This window comes from Cornus florida, unplaced genomic scaffold, assembly GCF_030987335.1.
Source record: "Cornus florida cultivar Cherokee Brave unplaced genomic scaffold, ASM3098733v1 CherokeeBrave_3.0.0_Hap2_Chr11, whole genome shotgun sequence".
Taxonomy (NCBI): Eukaryota; Viridiplantae; Streptophyta; class Magnoliopsida; order Cornales; family Cornaceae; genus Cornus; species Cornus florida.
The window spans coordinates 102,203,121-102,227,836 of NW_026775581.1; the positions used below are offsets into that span (position 1 = coordinate 102,203,121).

Sequence of the window (24,716 nt, forward strand, 5' to 3'; positions counted from 1 at the left end):
GAGGTGCTTGGGATGATCTTCCTTCTTCACACTTTTAACCACCATGTCTTCAATATAAGTTTCAACCGTTTTTCCCAGCATCTCGTCGAAGATCCTATTAACGAGACGTTGGTAAATTACCCCAGCATTCTTAAGCCTGAAGGGCATGACTCTATAACAGTAAGTACCCTTCTCTATAATGAAGGCGATTTTTTCTTCATCCTCTGGATTCATAGGGATCTGATTATATCCGGAATACACATCGAGGAATGTGTGTCTCTCATAACCAGTGGTAGCATCAACCATTTGATCTATCTTAGGTAGTGGAAAATTATCCTTAGTGCAAGCCTTGTTGAGATTGGTAAAATATATGCAAACTCTCCATTTTCCATTTTTCTTTTGAACTACCACCACGTTCGAGAGCCATTGTGGGTAATGCACTTCTCGGATGAAACCTGCTTAAAATAACTTGCTTACCTCTTCAGCAATTATTCGATTGCACTCAGGAGCGAACTATCTGTGTCTTTGTTTAACCGGCTTGAATGCCGGATCCACCTTCAGGCTATGGCATGAGATCGGAGGGCTAATCCCAAGCATGTCCGAATGATCCCAGGCAAACGCATCTGCATTCCGTCGGATGACATCAATTAACACTTGTTTCTCTTCAGGTGTGGGGGAAGAGCCCATATAAGTGATTTTATGAGGATTGTCGAGGACAACTTCGACGGTTTCGAGAGATTCCTCGGTAGGCTTTGGAGCTTCGGCTTCCTCCTCTGCTTTCAAATACTTGGGCAGAGGGCTCTGTAATTGCTATTTGGAAGTACTGTCGGGGATCATATCTGGCTGGGACTGCTTAATTCTCTTCTTTACCTCATTTAATGTCAGTATGTAGCATTCTTTGGCAGCGACCTGATCTCCCCAAAGATCAATAACCTCTTTACCGTCCGGAGACAAATATCGCATCACCTGATGAAGGGTAGACAGGACCCCATGCATTCGGTGGATCCAACCTCTTCCCACAATGAGATTATAAGAATGATGGATTTCTATCAGAACAAAGTTTTCCTTCAATGTCTTTTTCGCCGCAGTGACAGATAAATCAATAACCCCAATAAGGTCCACCTTTGTGTCATCGAACCCCAGCAAAGAACTAGAGGTGGGCTAAATTGATGATGATGGGATCTCCAGTTGCTCAAAAACCGCTTATGTGATAATATTGGCGCTGCTCCCGGGTCCACCAAAACTTTTTTGATCATACAATTTGCTACCAGAAAACTGATGACTAGTGGACCCTCGTGGGGAAGCTGAACTCTAGATAGATCTCCATCGCCGAACCCAATACTAATACTGCTCGAAGCGATAGTGTTTATAGAGGATAGCTTCCTTAGCTTATGGGTTGCCCTCAGTCTGGATCGGTACACCTCTTCCGACTCTTGGTCATCTTCTGACCTCCCATATATCACATGAATAACCTTTACTTGGTTTCCCTCTACTTTCCAAGGATTAACCTCCCTAAGCTTCACGTGTTCTTTTGGCGTAAGGTAGTCTGCCAACTCACATCTGGTTATCATGTTTTTTACTTGCCGCCTAAAGGATCTGCAATCATTGGTTGTATGCCCGTAGTCCCTATGGTAAGCACAGTGTTTGTTTTTGTCCCTTTGCTCCAAGGGTTGCCTCATTAGCTGAGGGGCTATGAACCTCATCCTATTTTCTTGGAATAGCCGAGCTAGGGTTGTACAGAAAGGTGTGAACCTTTCTTCTATCCTTTGCCTTTTCTCAGGTACCTGGGCAACTGGTGCTGAGGCATGTTGGCTTCTTTGACTTTTTGAACTCGAGGCTTTCTCCCGAGGCTTATTTTCTACCGTGACGATGGTGGCGTGCTGCGCTTGGTGAGCCACATTCTCCTCAAGTCGAATGTAGATTTGTGCCCTAACATTGAGAGTTTGCATGTTCGGAGGGGAATATTTAACTAGGGAGGTATGGAACTTGGTTCCCTGAATTATACTGATCTTGAATGTTTCTATAGCAGTCTCAGGATGACAATTTGTTATTTCCGAGGCCTCCATGTTAAATCTGGACAGGAAATCCTGTAGTGTTTTTCCTCTCTTTTACCTTATGGTGAAGAGACTAGAGATGGTTTTCTTCGGCTTCTTGTTTCCGCAATATTGTGCTAAGAATGTAGCGCACAAATTTATAGTTCGGGATGGATTTGCGTGGCCTATTCTTGAACCATTCCAATGCGGCTCCCGTTAAACTAGTCGGGAAAACCTTACACATGAACGCATCGTTATGATTGTCCAGAGCCATCTTTCTTGAATAGTGGTCGAAGTGACGAGAAGGATCTCCTGTACCATCAAATTGAGTGAAAGAAGGCATGGTGAATTTCTTAGGTGTGTCAACAGGGTATATATCATCGGTGAACGGAGTCTTCACTAGAAAGTTCTTATGCTCTCTGGCCATCTCAGCGGGTGTCTGAATCCTTAGGAGCCTCTTCTCATCAAAGGCCTCATGTACGCCAGCGCCATCCGAAATGCCATTGGTCCATACCGTAAGCTTACGGCTGGACTCAACCTGTTCGTCCTGCATGCGACGAGGATGATTGTTCGAAGCGACCACTTCAGTTCTTGTCTTCTGCTCTTGCTGAACGTCGTTAAGCCAAACCTCATTGGGCCGAACCTCACTGGCTTGAGGTTCGTTAACCGGAGGAATGTTTTGGTTTAGGAGACGTGTTGCCGTATCACCTAGTGGTGACTGTAGTGCTATCTGGGCCATAACTGGTTGGAGGGCATCGTTCCTCTGTTGAAGCATCGCAATCTAGGCCGTGCTGGCCTCGTTCGCTAGATGAAGCGTTTCGAATTGTTACAAGAACTCTTCTCGCATCTTTTGCATTAACTCCATCTGTTGATCAGCTACTGCTGCAAATCTTCCGATTGACATTCTAGATTGTAGTAACATAAACGATTTGAATCACTTGTGGGAGCATATTTCTATACGGTTCCCACAGACGGCGCCAAAGTGTAGATGCAAAATTTCTCTATATAAAATAAATTAAAAGAAATAATACAACTCACTCAAGATAAAGTAATAAGTAACAAGAATTATTCGGAGAAAAACGTATATTACTCGATGATCTTTATTGGAGGACTAGGCCTCCATTTATATACAAAAAGGTGGTGGAATTATGGTAAGACTCGTCTTGTTGGTTCTCCAATTAATCCCATATGCAATTATTTACTAACTAAGTTACTGCCTTTTACAGTTATCCCCATATCAGATTCTTCCTTTTGTAGAACTTTCCTTTCATGCAGGATCATTTGCTTAGTAGGACTCATTCACTCCCAAATAGTTTGGGCCGAATGCATCTTGGGCTAGCTAAGCTAGACTGATGGGTTAGAAGTTTAGTACCAGCGATCTTGGGCTAGATGGAGACTTAATTTGGGCTCGACCCGGGCTGGGCTTCTGTAATTTATTAAAGGATTGAAAGTATAAATTTGTATGGTGATGACATGGATGACTCTTACCGGAGGGGAATTTTTCCCTCCACACTACGTGCCTTGCACCGCTAGACCCAAATGCACCCTTAAACAACTTAGCACCAGCTTTTCTACCACTCTAAGTACCAAATACACACACACACACAGATATATATATATATATACATATTGAGGGAGTTTGTATACGATAGTTTCTTATCATTTGGATATGTTGGATAAGATTAAAATTTTTGCCTTATTTAATGCATCAGTAGTAGACTATTAAATCTGTTAATCATTAGCCATTTTAATATCAAAATATGTTCTCAATATTGCACAGGGTGGTCCTATGGTATGTGGGTTAAGACTAGTGCCCGAGATTCAAATCATAAATGCAGCGAAAGGATCATTGCCGCTCAACCGCTGCCACAAGACTACAATTTCATGCTCCAATGTAAGAACTATTTTATATTTATCACTCAAATATATGTGTGTGTGTGTGTGTGTGTGTGTGTGTGTGTATAATTGCTTGTAGTATCATAGTTTTAGATGTGTGAAGCTTAATGACACAATTTATGTACAGGCTCAGACAGAAACTCTAACAATTGTACAGAGCCTAATAGTAGATCAACTGTCAATTGATGCAAGCACCGTCACTCCCCAAACCAAAATTTCAGATTTGGGTGCCGACTCTCTTGACACTGTATGCGTTTTCCAATTTTATTTATATTAATCTCTTGCATGTATATAACCAAATCTTGTTTTAATGAAATTTGTTAGTTGCAATCCTAACTTATGAATAAAATGAAATAATGATGGCTCTGGAACAGAAATTTGACCTGTCAATTGAAGAAGGGGGATGCTGCTAGCTAATATTGCAACTGTTCAAGAAGCTGCAGATCTGATTGAGTCTCTCAAGGCAGCTGCAGCTTTAGGCTCAATCACATTCAAATAGAAGTCTGTATGTTTAATAGAAGAGTCCCCACTTGGCGAGAAATAAATATTTTATACTTCGACGGGCATACCAAGTATAAAATACTTGACATGCACATATTTTCTGTTTCAACCCAACCAGAGATTTTGCTAGTTTTTTTCTTTTTTGGAATGAATGGTGGTGTCTCAAATAAACTGAAACTCTTATCTTTTGTTTCAATCTTCCTCTAATAAAAGGAACCATAGATGTACCAGACATAAACTTTGTTCTATACCAGTTTATATAAGCTTGTTCAGATATATGTTCAAACTAATTGCATCAAAATTTGCATAATTGCGTAGTTTAAAAAATTCATGCCCACTTGAGCTTGCTCAAACCCTAATCAAGAAAACAAATCAGGTTCAAGTTTAGCTCCAATTATGCTGGAGCTAGCAGGGAATAAGGTAAAACTTGATATCAAAATTGATTAAAAGAACAAAATAGTTGCAAGTCCTAATGAGCATTAAAAATTAATGAACCGCGTTCATAAGTTGCTGCAATCCATTCACGAACAAGAGACTAATGAGCTCAATCGAAGGTTATTCAGCTTAACGTGTTCAATACGCAAGGCTCATGAACATGTTGATCGAGTTCAGTAAACGAACATGATTTACTTAACCTTAAACAAGTCTATAACGATTCTAGCGGAAAGTTCAATCCTGCAAAGTGTGTCTTTGGCGTAACCTTGGACAAGCTATTGGGGATCCATTGTCAGTGTGTGTGTGTGTGTGTGTGTGAGAGAGAGAGAGAGAGAGAGAGATTTTAAAGTACACGAGGTACAATCATGAGGCTGCAAACAAGTTTTCATTTGAAAGAGGATTCAGAATACACACACATATTTACAAAAACAAAACCAAACACCCACATATATGTACAAGAATTGTTAAACCCACAAAAAAAAAAAAAAAAAAAAAAAAAAAGGAATCAAAACCAAAAGGCACAACTCCATTAACATGGAGATAATTAAACTGGAAACAAGACTCAGCAAATGTCAGCTCTCCAACTTCCTTCCTCGATCTCTCGAAAACTTCCAAGAAGCAGTGGTTCCTTGAGTGATTTTCTCTTCACCCGAACGCCTTATTATAGCTATATATTAGACCAAATTAAGATTATATACATGCGCAGTCACATTATATATACATATTTATATATATATTATTATAGTATATAAGATACCCATGAAGGTTCTCTATGTACAGAATCTTGTCGTGGTCGATTGCTCAACACAAAACAGTAACTTCTCTCTCAACGATCCAAAGCGCTTATCACTATCCTGCAACACATATATAAGAAAAATCAGGTTAAGGTCAAAAGTGCACACAAGACATGCATGACAATATTAATCAATTATTAGAACATTATGCTTATAGATCCATCTAATATAACATGGGAGGTGGGCCATGACCTCTTGTTCTATCCCTTGAGCTTAACAACAAACAATTTTACAGTTTTTAGTGTTGTTAGATCATTGTTTTGCACCTTCTGTAAAACGAAGGGCTCTACATCACTTCTAGTTGAGTGTATCTAACTGATATGGAGTTTTCTTTTTTTCTTTTTAATCAATTGTTATAACTTTAGTTCAAATCCAAACTCTTGTAAATTAAAAACCATAGTTTGAAAACTCATGCATGTGTCCTTTATCTTAACCTAATCAATTTGAGCTATCATATTTATTTTTGTATATTAAACTAAAGTTATGTTTAGTAACATACAAACATAGTCTTTTGATCTTAGAATTTTAAAAAAAAAAATGCTTAGAATTAAAATTTGTTCAATCCAATTCTAATTTTGCAGGTTACATATTTCCGAGCAAATTGTAGGTCAATTTATATTTCTGAATTTTACTATTATTGTTGGGAACACTCGTGCTTTAAATTTGAAATTTTAAAAAAAAAGGTAGTTTAAAGTTTTAATTAAATTTAGCTGCCCGGTGCTTCAAACATATCAAACTTACAGTCTCATTATTTTGGATTCAATAAATATTATGGTAAATTATATACTCTCATAGTCTCATTATTTTGGATTCAATAAATATCTAACTTAGCTGGTGTGTGGAATTAAATATTTTCTTTTAGGACTCCAAGATTTTATACTGTGTGTGAAAATAAAAGGAGATAATGGTGTAAATGACATTTCACGTGAATAAAACAAAACACCGAACCAATCGTAAGTAGTCAGACTTCTAGGGTCCGCTTTTTCAAATTCCTCCGGTGACGATTTTCTCCTCGTCAATCTCTTGAAATCCCCACGAGGCGTGGTCGCTGCACCCAAATCATACACCCCAATAAAATCAACAAATAACATAAAAGCCCCAAAAGATTAAAAAAAACAAAAACAAAAACAAAAAACTCTTTCAATCACACCCTCTTATCATCAAACATTGAATAAAAAAGACTTACGCGAGAAAGGCGAACTAGGGGTGCTCGAACCGGCCGGAGAAGACGGAACAGAGCTCGATTCGCCGGAAACGTTGCGTAAAAGGGAGTTAGTTCGTAGGATTGTGATGCTCCGAGTGACCGGAATCTCGTCGGGAGGGATGTTCGGAGTGGATCGGACGGCGGGGAATGAATCATACTTGCGTAGTTTGCCGAGGCCGGCGTCGGGTGCGGGTCCGGCCAGAGTTTCGTCCCAGAGCTTGTGGAGGAACCCCATGTCTTCTTATTTTGTAACAACCGAACTTTATTTATATATGTATATATAATCCTCCACGACTGTTACGAAGAGATGGGGCAGTGAAACGAAGAGAGAAGATGTAGATTTTTATTTTATTTACAGAGAGATTCTCCGTGAGGGATGGAGTGGAGGACTGATGGGGTTGTTATATAGAGAGAGAACTGGAGGAGGGGATAAGGGGTAGATTCAGAAACTTCATCTGATGGCTTAAAGTGAAGGAGTGGCTCCGGCTAACACGGCTTTGTTTGAAGCCATCCAATTTTTTGGGAATGTATTGGGTGGATGGATAATCACATTTCTCTAAGGCCATCAAATTTTATCCACTTTTTTGTTTAATTTAAGTGATATTCATTTTAATTATTTTTATTTTGATAAGTAAACTGCTAATTTTAATAATTTTTAGAGAATGTGAATAGTATAGTTTATAAGATTTGTATGGTTGGCACTCAAAATAGATATTTGGTCCACTTGATAAAGGTTTGAGTTTGTTTTTTTTTAAATAAAAAATAAAAAAATAAAAAAAAACATGATCAAGTCCTACTTTTAACCATCTCGTGGTCATGTCTAATCCCGCAACTCTAATCAAACTCGTACTTAAAATAAAAACCATAAGCTCCACGCTTAAAAAGCTTTAATCGCAAATTAGCAATCGCACCAATGTCGATAAACAACCAAACTGAATGCAGTGAACCCCAAAAATAAAACTCTTAGTGATTGCATTTGAATAACCACTCTTAATCCATCAGTGTTGTTTTGGCTGTCCGTGTGGCGCGCATCCAACCAAGGACTTGTGGATGTCATACACTATGTTAAAAAGAACATTGTTGTGAAGAGATCAATGTCCTACATCTTCACAATTGCTTTTTTTATTCATTTATTCGCCCTGTTCTATGTCATTTAAACTTAATTTTACACTCATGTGTTACTTAGGTCCGCAATTTAATATACTCCGTATATCATACGTTAGTTAGAAAATAACTTAAATGTAATAAACAAAATTAACAAACATTTAATTTTAAATTTCAAATTAGTAGTTTTATTCATGATTCTATAAAAATATATATTCTAAGTTTTTTAGCACCATGTTTGTATTTTGTTCCGTGTTTATATTTGTGCTTCTTGACGTCAGACACACTTAAATACGTATATTCTTATTTGTAATGAATCAATAATTTTATTCATCATTCCATAAAAATATGTATTTTAAGTTTCGTAGGGGATGGAACTATTTAATTGTTCCTGAATTTTTTTGTTAGTTATATACTCCACTATTTTATTTATTTTGATATATGTATACCTATAAATTATACTTATATTATTACCTCCACTTACACAATTTTCTGGCTGGGTCACTGTTTGGTAGCAGTACGTTGGTACCTTATTACGTGTCCTATATGGGTGCTTTTCAACTCGAGACACAATAAATATATGTATACTTATTTGCCGACAAGAATAAAACAACGACCATGAACAGGTAAATCTTAGCAAAAGTAAAATGTTAGCGGAGCCGAGTAGTAAAATGTTAGCGGAGCCGAGTCGAATAAAAGCCGACACGGTGAAAGAGAGCTAGAAGCGGAGCCCAAAGGAGTTGGAGAAAAAAATTGCGAAGTTGAATTGGTCTTTGTCTTTTTGAGAGTTATCGACAGGTGGTTTCGCTTTATACTAATATTTTGCCACGGCATTGGATATGATTGTATATGGGGACGTTGATGTTATGGCGGGTCCCACCTACACTCCCACTTGACGATATAGTTCAATTCCACTTTCTTATTTTCTTATTTATTTTTTCCTTCCTATGAGAAATCAAATCTTTTTATAATTACAGTTTATTAAAGTATAATAATGTCAATGAATCTTCTCAGAAGAGTAACTTTTTATTTACTGATTACTGAATTGAAACAATTTTTAAATTTTATAAAAGGCTAAATAATCTTTTTAATAAATCTCTAAATATTTATTCATATTGTGTATGACATAATGCTACTAGTATGACATAATCTCTAAATATTTTATAAAAAGCTAAATAATCTTTTTAACAATTTTAAATTTTTGATCCTCGTCAAATTTGGAGATGATCAAATGCATTCAATATCTAAAGGTCAAATATGCTCAATCTTACAATCTTACACAAGATATTATTTTTTATTTTAAACTTTTAATTTCATATTATAATGGAACAATCTTATCGCCAAACTCATCCTCATGCTTTGTTTGGTTGGAGGGATAAAAAAATTGAAAAAAGAGAAAGAGGGTGAGATGGATGGGTGACAAGGGAATGTGTCACCTTTATTTTTTTTTTGTTTAGTTGAATGTAATGAATAGTTAAAAGGATGAATGAAGTTATACATATATATTGAGATTGAAAGAAAATGGAAGAGAATTTTTATATTTTTTTACCAATATACCCATCACTATATAAAATTATAAAATGTAGATATTTATTTTTAAAAAGGTTAAATTTAAAAATTGTATATTTATAGATAGGTGTTAATTTTCTCGCTCCTTTCTTCTCCCAAAATTGAGCATATAAAAAAAATATAAAGAAACGTTTCATCCCTCTTATTTTCTCTCTCTTTCTTCTTTTTTCTCTAATTAAACAAAATAGGTCTATCTATCCCTTCTCAATCCTTCTCTAAGCCAAAAGTAACATCAATGCCAAAGTGGGCCTGTTTAATTTGTAATTCTAATAACAATTTTTTATTTTAAATTTTTTATACAAAATATTTTTCTTGATTCAATTTTTTAAAAATTCAATTGTAAATTTATTTAATTTTAAAAATCTTTTATAATTGACTTAAAACAATTTTTTACATTCTCAATAAGTGCTGCGAACCAAACAAACTCTTATTGCAATCTAAAATCAAAGTCATTCAAATATAACATCAAAATTGGTCCCACCAGAGTGTCCTATACGCCTAATTTCCGTCAAAGCAGAAAGTTTCAAGAATGGCCCTACAAAGACTTTAAAGTATATATATGCAATAATTGTCTTTAATAATTCTAATGGGTTTGGTAAGCTGTGAAATGGAACATAACATTATTTTATTGCTTCTCTAATAAAAAAAAGTATTTTCCACAATCCTATCCCCTTGATTACTTTGACTCATTATTATTATTATTATTTTGTTTATCGTAACTGACCGCTAGTAGCTTTCACTCACCTAAAAAGCATCCCCCTACCTGAATTAACTTATTCAGATCAAGTCACCGGGAGAGAATGAAATGGAGTAAATTTGAAGGGAATCCTTGTGAAATCAAGTTCAAATGATCGGATTGACTTGAATTTGGTATCAAACAAGTACCATTTCAAGTTCTAATTTATTATTATTATTATTATTATTACTACATTGACCAAAAAAAACACACACTCACTTTGCCGAATATCTAAATATCACTGCGCTCCAAATTTTATTTTAGGATATTTATTTATTTTCAATATATATATATCTATATTTAAGTCAAAGCAATTCACTCGTGCACCCTTCTCCTCTAAAGTTTTAATTTTTAACCTTTCTTTAAAAAGTAAAAATCTCCTACCGCTAAACCATGACCCATTGGTCAGGACACTCAAAGTTGTTTGATCTACATCATGGGCTTTCCAATTGGGCCAATGTCAATCTGTTGAACCCTGCTAAGCAGGACAAAATGTTGATGTGCCTCACAGCTCACTAGCCACCTTCCATGGTTGTTATAGTCCAATTCAAACAACTATGAATATGAATTATATAATAGTAGATCTCAGCAAGTCTTGGGCCTTCTAGACAAGGTCCCTGATGGGCCGGTTTGGAGTTAAAGCCCAAAGACATGGGACATCAGCTTACGAGTTACCACCATATGGCTCCACATGCTCCGCAGAAATGGACGCTTAGAACTACAATTTATGCTTTTGCAATCTCCCGATTTGGGCCAAATCTATATCCCATATATCTAAGTGTTGCGGTTTTGTGGGCTCGAGATGACTTAAATTTGAGTCGAGCCAAGCTAGAAATAGGGCAACGCCAGCATAGGTTGTTTCCGTTGTCTTTGGAGTTGACTTCGAGTTTAACATCTCTAACTTCTCTAACATAATATTCTTGCCTTGAAGAAAAAATAAAAAATAAAAAATAAAAACCGGAAAAACAATTATGATTCAAGCATGCCTAGTTCTATTCCATTACTTCACTAAATCCACAAATTAAACCGAACCCAAAGCTTCATACCTTTTTTCTCTTTAACTGCTAAACCTTTGTAGACAATGTTTATATTTTTCCCTCTTCAAATAATTAATTGACTAGTACCACATAGACACAGCATTAGCAGAGGGACATGTTGGAAAGAAACTAGAACCTGGCATTTAGAGGGAGAGGAACACATGGAAGCAAAGACATTGCAATTGAAGAACAGTGTCACAGCCACCCGAAAATTGTTCAACATGAGCCTAATGTTCTTAATACAAGCTCCACTCTATCCCAGCACAAAACAAGATGTTGACATTGCTGGAACAAATGCCTAATTCCATTGATACTGTTTCAGCTAGGTATTATGCATCTTCATCTCAGTGACCGTTGCAGCATCAAGCCGATACCCTAAAACGGTCACTGGAAAACACATCATGGGTGGCCGAAACATTTTGTTCTCTGTTCACCGCTAGTCCTCTGTCTAGCTATTCCGACCCCTCCTGGACTCCCTCTGTTTCCTCCTTTTCCCCCCCTGGATTTTTCCCGAGGATGTTCCATCTGTGTTCATCAATCAAAAGAAAACAAGTTAGAGAAAGAAAAAGCACAAAATAGTCCTCAATCAAATAATCTTATTCATAAGCTAGAAAGTTCATTACCTAAAATAAAAGCTTATTCAAGGTTTGTAGTTCATAAATCTCCAAATCCATACTAGTACAAAATCCGGAGACGAAAACAAATTGACCTGGGATTTCAGTCTATTTGTATAGGTAAAAGAGAATTCTCAACCCAAAGCTGAACAGCTCAACCTAATCCCACTATAATTTAAATATGTACTAATGTACAATATCAAGGAAAATGACATTATGTTATTTATAATCATGCACTATTTGAGGTAAGAACATCAATTATTATTTTGGTAAACTCCCGAATCTGTCTACTTAATCTAAGAACTGAAAAGTAAATATTATACATTGAAATATATACAATAAAAACACTGTAATCACGAGTTCCTTAGGTCATTGAGTGTACTGCACTTGCAATGAAACCCAATAATTCTACCTTCCATGCATTAGTGATAAAAGAAGATATATTTCATTCAAAGTTGAATACGAAAAGATAATAGTTAATACAATATAGCATGCTAAAAATGTAGATTATGGCCGTCCCATTTACTCAAGTGTGTGTGCTTGCTCGTGTTTGAGAAGAAAGAACACTAACCTCCTAAGCAAAATCCGCCAAAGTGAGCATCAAAGCTAGAAGAGTCTTCAACCTTGGACTTTCCCAAGTTCATTTCAAATGAATTACGCTTACTGGTGGCATTAGAGCTTTCGCTGCAAAAGGTATAGGAAGAAGAAGTACAAGAAGAAGTGGTTACAGTTTGAGAGGTAGAACTGAATGATGCCTCAATGTCTCTTTGAAACATTTCTTCAAATATCTCTTGCAATTCCTCAAAACTCTCCCCCTCATTTCCCTGTCAATCAATTCCACATGCCACAAACTTTATTGCTAAACCAAAATAACCAAACCATTAATTTATTAATTAACAGTGTGTAAAGTTTAATACACACAGAAATTTCATAGACTAGACTTGCATAATCGGCAGCAGGTCCACCAATCAGAGTCTATATTCAATTATGTCGGATGATTAGCGAAATATAATGACACCCACCATCATTGATCATTACGGGTGCATCACTTTTATTAGGAAAGAAATTTCACCAACACTGGTTAAATAAACACTAAAATCACAACATTCATCATATCATATGAGGAGGTACAGTAAAGCCTCAATTTAGATCCCATTTTTATCGTGGCATTATGTTAGTGACAGTCACGACTGGAGTTACCATTTCCCCTCATGAGCTGTTCGACGATGTGGAGCTCAGTGCAGGCCCTGCAGCCTGCACCATCTGGCACTGGAGGCCTCATTTGTACTTGTAGCCATCAGTAGCAGCCGCTTAACATGAATACCAAAAAGATAGCATGAGAAAAAAGATTTTCTCGCAAAACCTGCTCCATACAACAAGATATTGTTTGAACAAGACTGTAATTAGCTAACGTATCAGTATCATTACTACCGGATTAATAAGAGCAAACCCTTATTTGCTATCAGTAGCTTAAGGCGCACCCGGGCTCCATGTTCATGGAGAGATCACAATCATCATCATATGATACAGAGAGTGCTCTGGACGTTTTTAAGGGCCACATGAAACCATCAGTTTCAAAGGACCCATAAAGTCATTGTTAGCTAACCAGATAGTCCATCACTTTAACAGACACCCACAAACCCAAAGAAGAAAGAAGGAATCAAAATTCATAATTCCAAAAGGAGCAGCAATAGCCAATATGTGCGTCCCACACACCCCCTTTGCTAGTTTGGTGTCTCCCAACAAACTAATTTGACTAATTCCAATAAGGATTCAATCATGACTAATTTGATTTAACATGGGAGAAGAAAATGACTGCTTTGGAGAGTCACTTATGTGTTACACGACCCACTCATCCACCGATAGATAGTTTTCACACTCTGTGAAGTCTGCGTCTAGCATTTCACAGGAGACAACAAACAAAAGTTGCTTAAAATTTCCAAAATTATGGATGGAATGAGTAAAACCCCAAGACCCACGCTTTAGATTATAGCAGTCTCCAGTCATTTATATGCGTGTCACATGTAGAGACTTCCTAACAGTGGAATGAGAAGTACTAACAGAGAGCAGAAGCTTACATTGGCTTTGTTTTGGCACATCATAGCTGCCATTTCATCCAAAAAATCACCCATTCCCTGCATTTGCATGTGCAAAAATTCAGTATAATTCACCACAAAAATAATTATATAAATCGGATTTTTGCAAGTTTGAAAAAGTTTAAAGAGAGATTTTTTTTTTTTTTTTTTTTTTTTTTTTGAATTTAGCCCGTCTATTGATTTGCAAATTTGAGGGTAAATAAGTCATTTTACTACACAACAAACTGTTAGCAAATGAGATATGTCTTGATTTGCAAACTCTGAGAAAACATAAGATGTCGTTTTGATGCACAAAGACCAATACGGGGAGGCCCGCTTTGGGCTCCATGATGTGCACCAAAGTGACATTGTCTTGGTGCAAACAACTGTGCATGGGACGCTCTAAACATGAGGGAATGCTGGTCCCTTCTAATAGTTAGTGCATTGGTGGACTAGTTTTAAATCTCAATATTTAGCAATTTCTAGAAGAAAAATGATTTTCAAAGTGAACCAATTAATGAGGTCAGACTATTTCCCAGCCTATTAACTTTGAATAGCATTGCTATTGATTTCAAAACCAATTACTCCTAAATGAGAGGATCACAAACTCGCTTTAGCTCATATGAACTCTTGACCCCACAAAAGGACTTACATTTTCGTCATCATCGGTGTCGTAGACTCCTACGTCGTACATAAACCTTTTATTTGCGTCCGAAAGAACTGAAAAAGAAAAGAGAATCAGCATCTCGTGAATCCAATAATACTACTACTACATATTATACTGTATATATATATACATATGTCTGTATTCTAAAATTATGAATAGGAGATTAGAATTGAATAATGGAGAAAAGGGAGGAATTACCCGAATAGGCTTCTTGAATGGCCTGAAATTTCTTCTTAGCCTCCTCTTCGTACTTAGAATTTCCCGACGCTGAGCAACGATCTGGGTGCCATCTCTGAGCAAATTGACAAATATCGTATTTAGTGTTTTTCCAACATAACAAGTCAAAACCAAAAGTTGTAGAACAACACAAAAAAATAATAATAATAATAAAATAAAATAAAATTCCAACTTGTGATTCGCTGGAAAGCGATTTATTTCTACGATTCAATCAAAATATCCAGGAAATACCGGGAAAAATCAATTCCCTTGTTTCCGGAGAAAATATGTGGAAAACCCAGAAATTGATTTGAAAATTTGAACATTTTATTCGTTTTAGATTCTGACCATTGCTAGCTTCTTGTAAGCACTCCTGAGCTCCGCGGCAGAGCATTCCTTTTTCAACCCCAAAACAGCATAGAAATCGTTGCTCTTCTCTTCTCCAGCTGCCATTCTTGAACCCAACACAACAATATATATATATATGCGTGTATGCACCTACCTAGATATCCAAATTACTTCTTGTCGACGAATTAATCAGAATCAACACCTTTAAATGTGTCTTTAGAACACTCTCTATATATGTGATTACAGGATTAGGACTACATGTTTGTGGACTAAAACACGTAACTTAGCATGGTTTGAGGGAAGGAAGTGTTGGGAGGAATCAACAGCTCTCTCTCCCAAAACGCTATAAGGCACAGAAAGCTCGAGAAACAGGATCTTTTATATATATATATATATATATATATATATGATTCTGATATATTATTATTTTGTGTTGATTGCATATGGAGTAGATTGATTATTGGATGAGGATTATTGATGGTACAGATTGGAGATTCAAATAGATATTTTAGGATGTGTGTCCAGAAGGTTCTGTAATACCTGTTCCAAGTCTTTTTCAAATAGGAGGAGGAGTATCTTTATATAAAAGACAGTGGTAACTGGTGAAGCCTCTGTCTGCAACAATAGGTGGACAATGCAAGGCCTCATTAAATTAAGGAACAAGGGCCCACTTGTACCAATGGGCCTCTCACTCTCAATATGCATTGGGTTGCCACTAATTTTTCAGGAAAATATCCCAAGTCATTTCCAATGCTTGGTTGAAAAATGAATTCAGTGTTGTTCAGTGTTTGTGACTGTAATAATCTCTCACTGGACATGCATAAAATTGTACCTTCAAGTCTTTTATGGTCCCAATCCTCTCTATTTCTATTTCATGTAGGAACTTATGTTTGGTTGAAATAAATAAACTACTATTATTTGTATGATGATAGTTTTGGTCTTCTTAAAACAAGTAATAATCCCCGGTATCTAACAGATACAATCTTCCCATCCACATACATTGGCTCACTTGTTAAGTAAGGTTGCTTTAAAAGCCAAATGTGGCAATGTCGAGTGGAGCATTTGGCCCGCGTGGCTTTGTAATACTCTGTTCCCTGACTATGATGTATCTTCTGTTCCATGTTAATGTTGTTCCGTTTGGTTAAAAAAAAAAAAAAAAAAAACTTACATTGGACAATCACAAAAAATAAAAATAAATATAATTTAAAGATATCCAAACTTTCAACCTATTTCCTACTATTCTCTTAGAGTTAGATAAATAAATAATTAATTAATCACATAAACAAAAAAGCTTTATTGAGGCATTCTAAGAGTTCTATAATTTACATCTATTCTACCTCGATGGTGAAAGGGAAGAGGCAACTATTAATTTTTATTATACTTAGCTCATTACTCGTGAGGTTTTATAATATACTAACTACGGATGTGGATCAATAATAAATGGACACATTCTATTTTAATTATCAAATAAGAGATGGTAATCAAATTCACTATCTCTGATTTGGTAAGTGAGTATCTAATTATCATATTTGATTTAGCAATTAAAGATTGACATATCTATTTATTATTGACCTACATAAGTCAGTACTATAAATCCTCAGGATCTAAGTATTGTCCTTATTTTTATATAAAACATTTACTTATTATTATTTAAATGCAAACACCCAGGGAAATGGCCAGAAGGATGCCCCAAAAAATTAAAAAATTCTTGTTTATTACATCTAAAAGTAGTTATTTTGTAAATAAGTTAAACTTGCGACAAGAGGACGGTTTTGGGCAGGTGTACCCTCTCCACTCTCGCAATGGGGGGCCTTTTCACTCTATCCCCATCCCGTTTAACTTTTTCATCCATGCGGGCACTCGCCCCACCCTGTTTAATTTCAGAATTTCTCCTCTCTTTTTTAGTTTTTTTTCCTGAAATACAATTATATAACTATTGATAAAATTTATAAAAAACAGGCAATTAATAATTTAACATAAAATTCAAGAATATGGGCATTCTTAGTTCGTAGGGCTCTGCCGCTCTCTAAAACGACTGAAAAAGTAAATTAACGTGACTTAAAATTTTTAAAATTAACCAAAATGACAAAAATGCAAACAACCATAAATAAATAAGTTTTATCACACTTTTCATCGACAGTAAGTCTAGGATGCATCTACCTTCTTTGTTTATTCCCATTCATCTATTTTTTTCTTTTTCATTTCTTAGTGTAAAGTTAATCACAAGCGTTGACACCTTCCAAAAATATAATAAAACGTACAAGTGATGATTTTGAAACATACTTGAGTAGGCATTAATAAGATAACAGTTGAAGATTACTTCAGTGAGATTTATATTGAAATTATTAATAAGATTATATAAATGAAATCTTTGGTGATGTATGCGCTAATATCATAAATGAACGTATATTGTAAGTATTGTAATATTGAAATTTGGCTTTTAAGAATAACGGGAGTAATTCAATTGCCAGAACTTAGAAGGCATTCGTTAATATTTTTTTTTTTTTACTTCTTAGAATACAAAAATGGATAATTCATGTTGACATATAAATAGAAAATAAGTGCGTGAAGCAGTTGTCCCTCTCATAAGTTGGACCACAAAAATCTAAATTGGCAATGAGAAATACTCCGTAGTTTTTGACTATTCGCTACCACTACCACCACTTATTATTGATTTTTATAAGGTGTGTGTGATAAGCAAAAGGCTAAGTGGTCCAATTTACCTAACCAAAAAGAATAGCAATAAAAGTGGTCCAATTTGAAAGGACCCCTAGTGCATACCCACGTGATATTCAGCCATCCTCCATTGAAATCACGTGCTTGTGTTGGGACTAGAGCCCGTCATAATAAAAAGAGGAAGGAGCGCATGAAGACACACTAGCACAATCAGATCCATTTGCTAGTGGCACACAGAGTAGTACCGTTCCACGTCCGTATAGTTGGGCCGAGCCAACCCATCTGCACCATAAGATTAATTTTTCACATAATTTATAGGTAATTTTACATAGGGTAATATAAAATTATTATGAAATGATCCTTATTTGGTAAGTAGAATAAAAATAGTTTATGATACATGTTATCAATTTTTTAATGGGTTTATCTAACTTAATATGTTATCACATATTCACATGGATTATGTAAATGCAAAAAATTAATAATAATGATATTTAAAACAAAAAATAAAAATAAAAAGTTTTCTTTTTTTAACAGCATTTTGTTACATAAATAAAAATATTATTTTTATACTTTTAATTTTGACCTCAAACATTACTAAACATGTTTTGAATTTTTGTTTGCTAGTTAAAATAAATAAAAAAATAAAAAAAAATGAAATAAAAACGTTAGCCAAACAGGCCAGTTGACAGCCTTAGTCCTTAGACCGAGATTAACGTGTAGCACGTTAAGGGCGCCCCCTCTTTGCGATTACCAAAACCCGTTTAACACGTTAGTCCTTAGGCCGAGATTAACGTATACAACTTGTAACACGTTTAATCGCAAAACAATCCAATTGTTCTATGCAGTGGGCCAAAGGGCCCAAGTTGTCGTTTTCATGTACTAGTACAACTTTGTATGAGTGGGAGACCATTGACAATTAGGAAACCAAAGCTTTTATGTATATGTGGGCCAAAGGCCCATGTGGTCATTTTTCTGTACTATTTCCTATAAATAGGAATTTTTTACCTGTCTAAATATTATCCCAATTTGGCAACTTGTTTGGAAACAAGAATTATGAGGATGAGATTCAGTGGTCGTGGTCCCTTTATATTATATACCAAGATCTAGCTCTCCACTCGGATTCAGTCTTGTAGCCTTGGTCTCCTGCAACTTCAAAACAATCACGTCAATATAATCTTTGAAATTTTTTTACCTCTCAGTTTTTAATATTTTTTAAGTCAAAAAATGAAAAATATCTCACACATTAAATGACTTAAATACCCAGACCACTTCCTTACCCCTCTCCAAGAAAAAATCTTGAGTGTTTTGAGAGTACTGATTATATAGTAATGAAAATTCATAATTTTTTCTTGTAACATAGAAATAAATATTCACCATTGGCTGGAGTACAATGTGATGATGTGGTGAGTTATATTTTATAAATTTAATATAAGAAAGTTAAATTAGTAATATTAAAAAAAATAGTACATTAATTTTTTAAATGAGACAATTATTTTGGAGCAATTAAAAATTATATACGTAAACACTTATTTTGAGACGAATGAAATACCTTTTTTTCTTCCTTAAATTCTCACCATCCATCTTGAGATTATAGAAAAAATATCGCTAAGTTAAAAACGCACTTAATATTAAGATGTACTTGAGTGCGAGTTTGGAAGGGATATGTGTGATTAATTTGCCTATTGACCTTACAAATGGTTTTCAACCTGAATTGCATAATGTAATGAGTTGAACATAATTGTTATGAAATTAATACTTTGTAAATTTTATAAACTATATGCATATATTTGGGAAAAAAAAGTAAGGAGGAGGATATGCATTTTTCTAAGTTATAAATATAAAATTTAGTCCAAATGTAATTAACATCAAACACTAAACTTAAATTGAGAGTTTACATTTTCAAATTTCTTGAACAAAATTTTAACTTTAATCAAATGTAATTTTGTAAATTGAAAAATTATGTGTAAATTTGAAATTGGTAAGTTTGCACAGTTACATTTGATTAATTTTGCAAACTCTCAATTTAATTAAAATAAATAAATAAATTGTAAATGCATAATTACATATTTTTAAAAATAAAAAAAAATATTTGCAATGTGTCAATTGTAAATGCATAATATGAAATTGCATATTTTTAATGTGCATAATTGAATATAAATTTTTTTATTGTGTATGTAAATGCATAATTTGTAATTTTTTATTTTTAAGGTTTACAACTAAATTTATACTAAATATATAATTAATTATTTATATAATATCTAATTGTATATTTAATGAAGAAATATACAAAATAATAGTTACTTATATCATATACTGTACATGAATTGGTAGTGTTTTGAAAAATATGGACAAAATTTAAGTCATGTAAAGCGGGAACAGGAGCGAGAGCAAAGACAAAATTAAGTCACAAATAGTGACAATGAAAACGAGAGTGAGAACGAAAATGCGATCAAAGAGTGAAAGTGATACTCGTTAAAGAAAATTGTGTGAGTTACTACAAAACACTAACAAAGAACAAGTCTAAAGGATATCTTGATTCAAGCAAAGAGTCCTATCAGGTAAATTGGTCAATTACCATATCAAAATACTCCCTTCATTCCTTTTTAGTTGTCCGCTTCATAAAAGTTTATGTGAGTCACAGTTTACGAAGCGGACAATTAAAAAGGGACAGAAAGAGTATTTTGATATGATAATTGATCAATTTATATGAATTACAATTTACAAAACGAACAACTAAAAAGGGACAAAGATAATATCTTTTACACAATGTCGAACGCCTTGCAAATGATTTTGCATGCTGTTGGAGTTCTAATAGAAAAATGTCACACCAAACTTGGAAGTCAATTTAACTTGTATTGCCAAGCCCGTCCTGTCAATAATAAATATAAAAAATAAATATTCTTTTATTACTTATTGTTTTTCTTTTTTTCTTCATTCTTTATTAGTATAATTTTAAATTTTAACTACATTTTTATTATTATAATTGTTAAATATTTGATTATACTTAAATTTTGTATAAAAATTATTTTAAACTTAGTTTAGTTTGAATTTTTTTTTTTTTTTTAAGAAAAACAATATGTATACCGATGTGCTCTGAATCAGTGTGAATTCTGCAAAGCACGTGTTTGAAAAAAGACTTATATTTATAGGATGAGTTTAAGATAGAAGTACTATTGATATCATGGTTCGCAATTTAAGTCACAGTCGCAATATTGATCGTGCGATATAATGGACTAAAATAAAGTTAATATAAATTAACTGATACAGTTTTCCTATCAGACTAAAAAAAAATTGTATCGAATTATTCGACAAATTATGACGGTGACTCGTAATGACATCCACAGTGCATTAAAACTATCATACGGACTGTGAGAATAATTTACCCAAATCCAAAACAAGAATTTATAAATCTTGAAGTCCGTAGTACAGTAGTACATACATCATTGGACATCCCCACTCCTTGCTTCCATTTTTCGTAATTTCGACCTGACAAGTTGTAATGCCACAGTTCAATTTTAATGCCTAAAAAGTTGCATCATATTAACTTCAAATCAGACCATCGAATCAAATGTGAGACAAATGTCTTCTGAAACTTGGTCCCTGCCCTAGGATTTTAGCTTATGACTCAACCTATTAGGGTTCTTCACTGTCAAAATACTACTACGTAGTACTCCGTATTTACTATCAAAGTTTATTGTCAACTTCACCAATTAAAGAGGGAAAAAAAATAGTATTTACTATTATCAATTTGATAAACAATATTTGTTGACAGCAAAAACAAAATTGTTAAATAATAGTAGTACTTGTTGTAACACTAAATTTAATTATTGTATATAATGTTAGAGTTGAGAGCAGAAACTTTAAAATAAAAAAAAATTTAAATTAAATTTCTTTCATTTCTAAAAACTCCACGGGATTGGGTAGTTCAAAAAATTAAAAATAGTCAAAGCGTCCCAAAATAATTGAATGCTTTGAAAATTGTGATTAAGGAAGTATCTAACTATTTTGGTACAGAGTATTTCAACTTTATAACGGTAGAGTATATTTATACCATATCATTGGGAAAGTAACTTTAGGAACAATTGATAACAGTTTACTTGTTGACTACTATAACATCACTTTGCCCAAGTCTTGTAATTAAATTAACAGTCAACTTTGTTCATGACAATAATAAATTGAAAAAAAAGAAAAAGAAGAAGTTGTTTTGCATGCATATAAAAACTATGAGCTTTTGAATAATGGGGCACCCACAGTTTACAAGCCAGGCCCCTGAACTATATATACAAATATGAAACCAGAATCAGATCAGACATGGCTGTGTCCATGATTTTTCAACTATTTTAAGTTATATATAACTTATATATATCCAAAAACAATTAAAGATGATCTCTGTTCAGTATACAAAGAGTGTGTGTGAATTTGTGCTTGCACATGAAAATACACACACACACACATACATGTAACATGTGCATGTATGTTTAGAAATACATGCATTATCTATTGAATGTAGTCTCTTATCAAGTACTGTACCGTCCCCACATCCTTTTGAGTGTCTCCCAGTTGCTTCTTCTCCCGAAAACACCAGTGTTTGCTTAGTGCTTAACCATCAACCTCTATCCAGTTGGCATTTCGGACAGTTTGGTGTCAAACTATGTGCTCCAAATCCCCCACTTGCATAAATATCAATTCTTCTTATATATAAAACTGCCCTTTCCATTTTCAATTAGCCAATTATGTACCTGCTGTAGTAGTACTATACCATCAACACCAACCAAGGAATCTCTCTATATATACCTCAAATAAAAATATAATTTATATATATATATACACATACATATTTGTGATAATTAAGGATATCTTCACGTGACAGGATTCGATACAATAACATGATATTGTACATTACAGACTATTGTGATCTATGTAGAGCACCCACTTGTATGTGTAAGCCAAAATAATCGTCCCCAATACATACATTCAAGTGTCTTACATGAATTGGCGTATCACTGGATCTCTAGTTTAGATGGTATAACCGCATCATCCATTCTTTTACAAAAAGCGGTTGAAAGTTTGAACTCTATTAGGGCGTACTAGTGAGAGTGTTTGCTTCAACTTCAAAAAAAAAAAAAAAAAACAAAACAAAACTGTGTGTTGTGCAAATCTCCAATCACATCCGTCCGATTGGTTTATGGATATTCCTTTTTTTTATTTTATTTTTTTGGTAGAGATCGGAACTTCATTTTGAGTTCGAAAAGTTCCTATTTATATTTTTGTGTTTATATGTAGTTGATTGACCATTTACGCATGCATGTATGATAAGATTATCTTGATTTTTAAGTCATGGAAATATTTTATAAATAAAATTAGAATTAAATATACAAATTGGGTGACTCTGATGTTTATATAACAAATATTTGATATCACCAGATATAAAATACAATGAAGTAATCCTCACCGTTGAAGAAGACTCTCTCATTTATTTGCTAATCTAGTACTACTATTCTACCCTCCTACATTACGTACTCTTCATCAAGACCATTAATTAGATCAGTGAATGTAAAACTTAACAAGCTCGTCCATTGATTCCAATTGTGAGTCAGCGTTCTCCAACATCCACAGCAAGTGATCGAACAGTACGACCTCGCAGGCAATGTTGATTTCATCAGATTCGTCGGTTTTGTTGACCAGCACTTGGAAGACAGGGTGGTCAACGACTTGGGAGCTGACAAGGTATCGCCGGCGACATTTTCCGACATAGACGGGATGGAATGTTCCGGCGACGTCGATGGCTTCTTCGGTGGCAGAACGGTCGTCAGCAACTGCGACAGAAGTGGTGTTTGTTGGGTGGAGCTTGGTGATGGATTGCCATTCCTTTAATGCAGACTTGATCTTTGTTAGCTTTCCATCTTTCCCCATGTTGCAAACTGTTGAAACTCTATAGATATAGAGAGAGAAAGAAATAGTTTGGGAGAGAGATAGGAGTGGTGTGTGGCGAAAGAGCAAGGAGCGGTTAGTATATATATAAAGCCATGGTAAGGGAGGGAGGGACAAATGTGGAAATTAAGTAAAAAGAGGTTTCTCTTCACAGTTAGGGACCACTGCTAGCTTGTATTACATTTGTTCTTATTCATAAATTAAAATCTTAAAAGGATATTTATAGATATATACTTCAATTCTATTGATGAATCCAATTCTTTGTTAGTTTACCTACAAACAAATAAGTGTTCAAAATTATAATCCTCAAGTAGATTTCAATTTCAGTTTAGGTGAAGGTAGAATTAGCATGTCAATAAACAAAACTTTACAAATACGTTTACCAGAAATTTATACATTGAACCATTAATGAACGGTATCAATATAAACTAAAAAAATAAATAATCTTACAATATTATAATTATTGTTTGTAAATTTATTATATTAAGTGGGCAGAGAAAATTGTATGGTAAATGGTTTTGAACGGAGAATATATGAAAAGTTTAAAAAGAGATAGGAACCTCCGAACTTTAGCATTTTGTCATCAATATAATATATCTATAAAATTATTTCAAAATTACATATATTATTATTTATTAAAAGTGCACTTATATTGCTAGTTAATGTTAGGTGATACACTCTATTAATTCTAATACTCAATCTTTCTAATCCTTAACCCTTGTTCAACCTGAGTAAATTTTGTTACAACTTAAAGTTGTACTTGATAACGAAACTTGAAATACGAAAGCAGAATTAATGAAATAAGGAAAGCAAATATTGAATGGTAATTTTTTAATTTTCTCCCATATCTCATAAATTGAGATGGATTGATGTAATATTTTTTCACAATCCATATAGATTT

General features: G+C 34.3%; 5 protein-coding genes across 7 annotated transcripts; 1 reads left to right on the top strand and 4 right to left on the bottom strand.

Annotated features, from left to right (window-relative positions):
- Window positions 1-492: 492 nt before the first annotated feature.
- LOC132281715 (uncharacterized) lies at window positions 493-2,045 on the bottom strand. Its single transcript, XM_059783389.1, has 3 exons — window positions 1,248-2,045; window positions 850-1,140; window positions 493-789 (listed from the first exon to the last, which is right to left on the bottom strand). The coding sequence occupies exons 1-3, from the start codon at window positions 2,043-2,045 to the stop codon at window positions 493-495; spliced, it is 1,386 nt and encodes a 461-aa protein (XP_059639372.1).
- Window positions 2,046-3,801: 1,756 nt separating this feature from the next.
- Window positions 3,802-4,321, top strand: LOC132286772 (uncharacterized). The gene is made up of 3 exons (XM_059789157.1): window positions 3,802-3,906; window positions 4,036-4,157; window positions 4,258-4,321. Exons 1-3 carry the CDS (start codon window positions 3,802-3,804, stop codon window positions 4,319-4,321), a joined length of 291 nt encoding a protein of 96 aa, XP_059645140.1.
- Window positions 4,322-5,212: 891 nt separating this feature from the next.
- On the bottom strand, window positions 5,213-7,276 carry LOC132284700 (dormancy-associated protein homolog 4-like). 3 transcript variants are annotated; one of them, XM_059786822.1, is made up of 3 exons: window positions 6,825-7,268; window positions 6,606-6,686; window positions 5,213-5,698 (listed from the first exon to the last, which is right to left on the bottom strand). In XM_059786822.1, the coding sequence occupies exons 1-3, from the start codon at window positions 7,075-7,077 to the stop codon at window positions 5,694-5,696; spliced, it is 339 nt and encodes a 112-aa protein (XP_059642805.1). In that variant the 5' UTR covers window positions 7,078-7,268; the 3' UTR covers window positions 5,213-5,693. The 3 variants fall into 3 exon arrangements, with proteins under 3 accessions (XP_059642805.1, XP_059642804.1, XP_059642803.1); XM_059786821.1 differs by having other exon boundaries at window positions 6,587-6,686; window positions 6,825-7,263; XM_059786820.1 differs by lacking the exon at window positions 5,213-5,698 and having other exon boundaries at window positions 6,162-6,686; window positions 6,825-7,276.
- Window positions 7,277-11,406: 4,130 nt separating this feature from the next.
- On the bottom strand, window positions 11,407-15,733 carry LOC132282322 (uncharacterized). Its single transcript, XM_059783954.1, has 6 exons — window positions 15,209-15,733; window positions 14,843-14,936; window positions 14,630-14,697; window positions 13,981-14,037; window positions 12,474-12,726; window positions 11,407-11,813 (listed from the first exon to the last, which is right to left on the bottom strand). The coding sequence occupies exons 1-6, from the start codon at window positions 15,311-15,313 to the stop codon at window positions 11,737-11,739; spliced, it is 654 nt and encodes a 217-aa protein (XP_059639937.1). The 5' UTR covers window positions 15,314-15,733; the 3' UTR covers window positions 11,407-11,736.
- A 7,517-nt stretch (window positions 15,734-23,250) lies between these two features.
- Window positions 23,251-23,867, bottom strand: LOC132283562 (auxin-responsive protein SAUR78-like). The gene has a single exon (XM_059785532.1). It carries the CDS (start codon window positions 23,795-23,797, stop codon window positions 23,429-23,431), a length of 369 nt encoding a protein of 122 aa, XP_059641515.1. The 5' UTR covers window positions 23,798-23,867; the 3' UTR covers window positions 23,251-23,428.
- Window positions 23,868-24,716: the final 849 nt, after the last annotated feature.

Excerpts from the sequence above, each read along its gene's own strand:
- LOC132281715 (XM_059783389.1), bottom strand. The coding sequence starts at position 2,045 with ATGGAGGCCTCGGAAATAACAAATTGTCATCCTGAGACTGCTATAGAA. Across the intron at positions 1,141-1,247 it reads CACTAGTCATCAGTTTTCTG|CCCACCTCTAGTTCTTTGCT; the intron begins GTAGCAAATTGT and ends TCATCAATTTAG. Across the intron at positions 790-849 it reads ACATACTGACATTAAATGAG|CAATTACAGAGCCCTCTGCC; the intron begins GTAAAGAAGAGA and ends ACTTCCAAATAG.
- LOC132286772 (XM_059789157.1), top strand. The coding sequence starts at position 3,802 with ATGGTATGTGGGTTAAGACTAGTGCCCGAGATTCAAATCATAAATGCA. Across the intron at positions 3,907-4,035 it reads CTACAATTTCATGCTCCAAT|GCTCAGACAGAAACTCTAAC; the intron begins GTAAGAACTATT and ends ATTTATGTACAG. Across the intron at positions 4,158-4,257 it reads GCCGACTCTCTTGACACTGT|TGAAATAATGATGGCTCTGG; the intron begins ATGCGTTTTCCA and ends TTATGAATAAAA.
- LOC132284700 (XM_059786820.1), bottom strand. The coding sequence starts at position 7,077 with ATGGGGTTCCTCCACAAGCTCTGGGACGAAACTCTGGCCGGACCCGCA. Across the intron at positions 6,687-6,824 it reads CCCTAGTTCGCCTTTCTCGC|CGACCACGCCTCGTGGGGAT; the intron begins GTAAGTCTTTTT and ends ATTTGGGTGCAG.
- LOC132282322 (XM_059783954.1), bottom strand. The coding sequence starts at position 15,313 with ATGGCAGCTGGAGAAGAGAAGAGCAACGATTTCTATGCTGTTTTGGGG. Across the intron at positions 14,937-15,208 it reads CTTACAAGAAGCTAGCAATG|AGATGGCACCCAGATCGTTG; the intron begins GTCAGAATCTAA and ends CAATTTGCTCAG. Across the intron at positions 14,698-14,842 it reads CATTCAAGAAGCCTATTCGG|TTCTTTCGGACGCAAATAAA; the intron begins GTAATTCCTCCC and ends TTTCTTTTTCAG.
- LOC132283562 (XM_059785532.1), bottom strand. The coding sequence starts at position 23,797 with ATGGGGAAAGATGGAAAGCTAACAAAGATCAAGTCTGCATTAAAGGAA.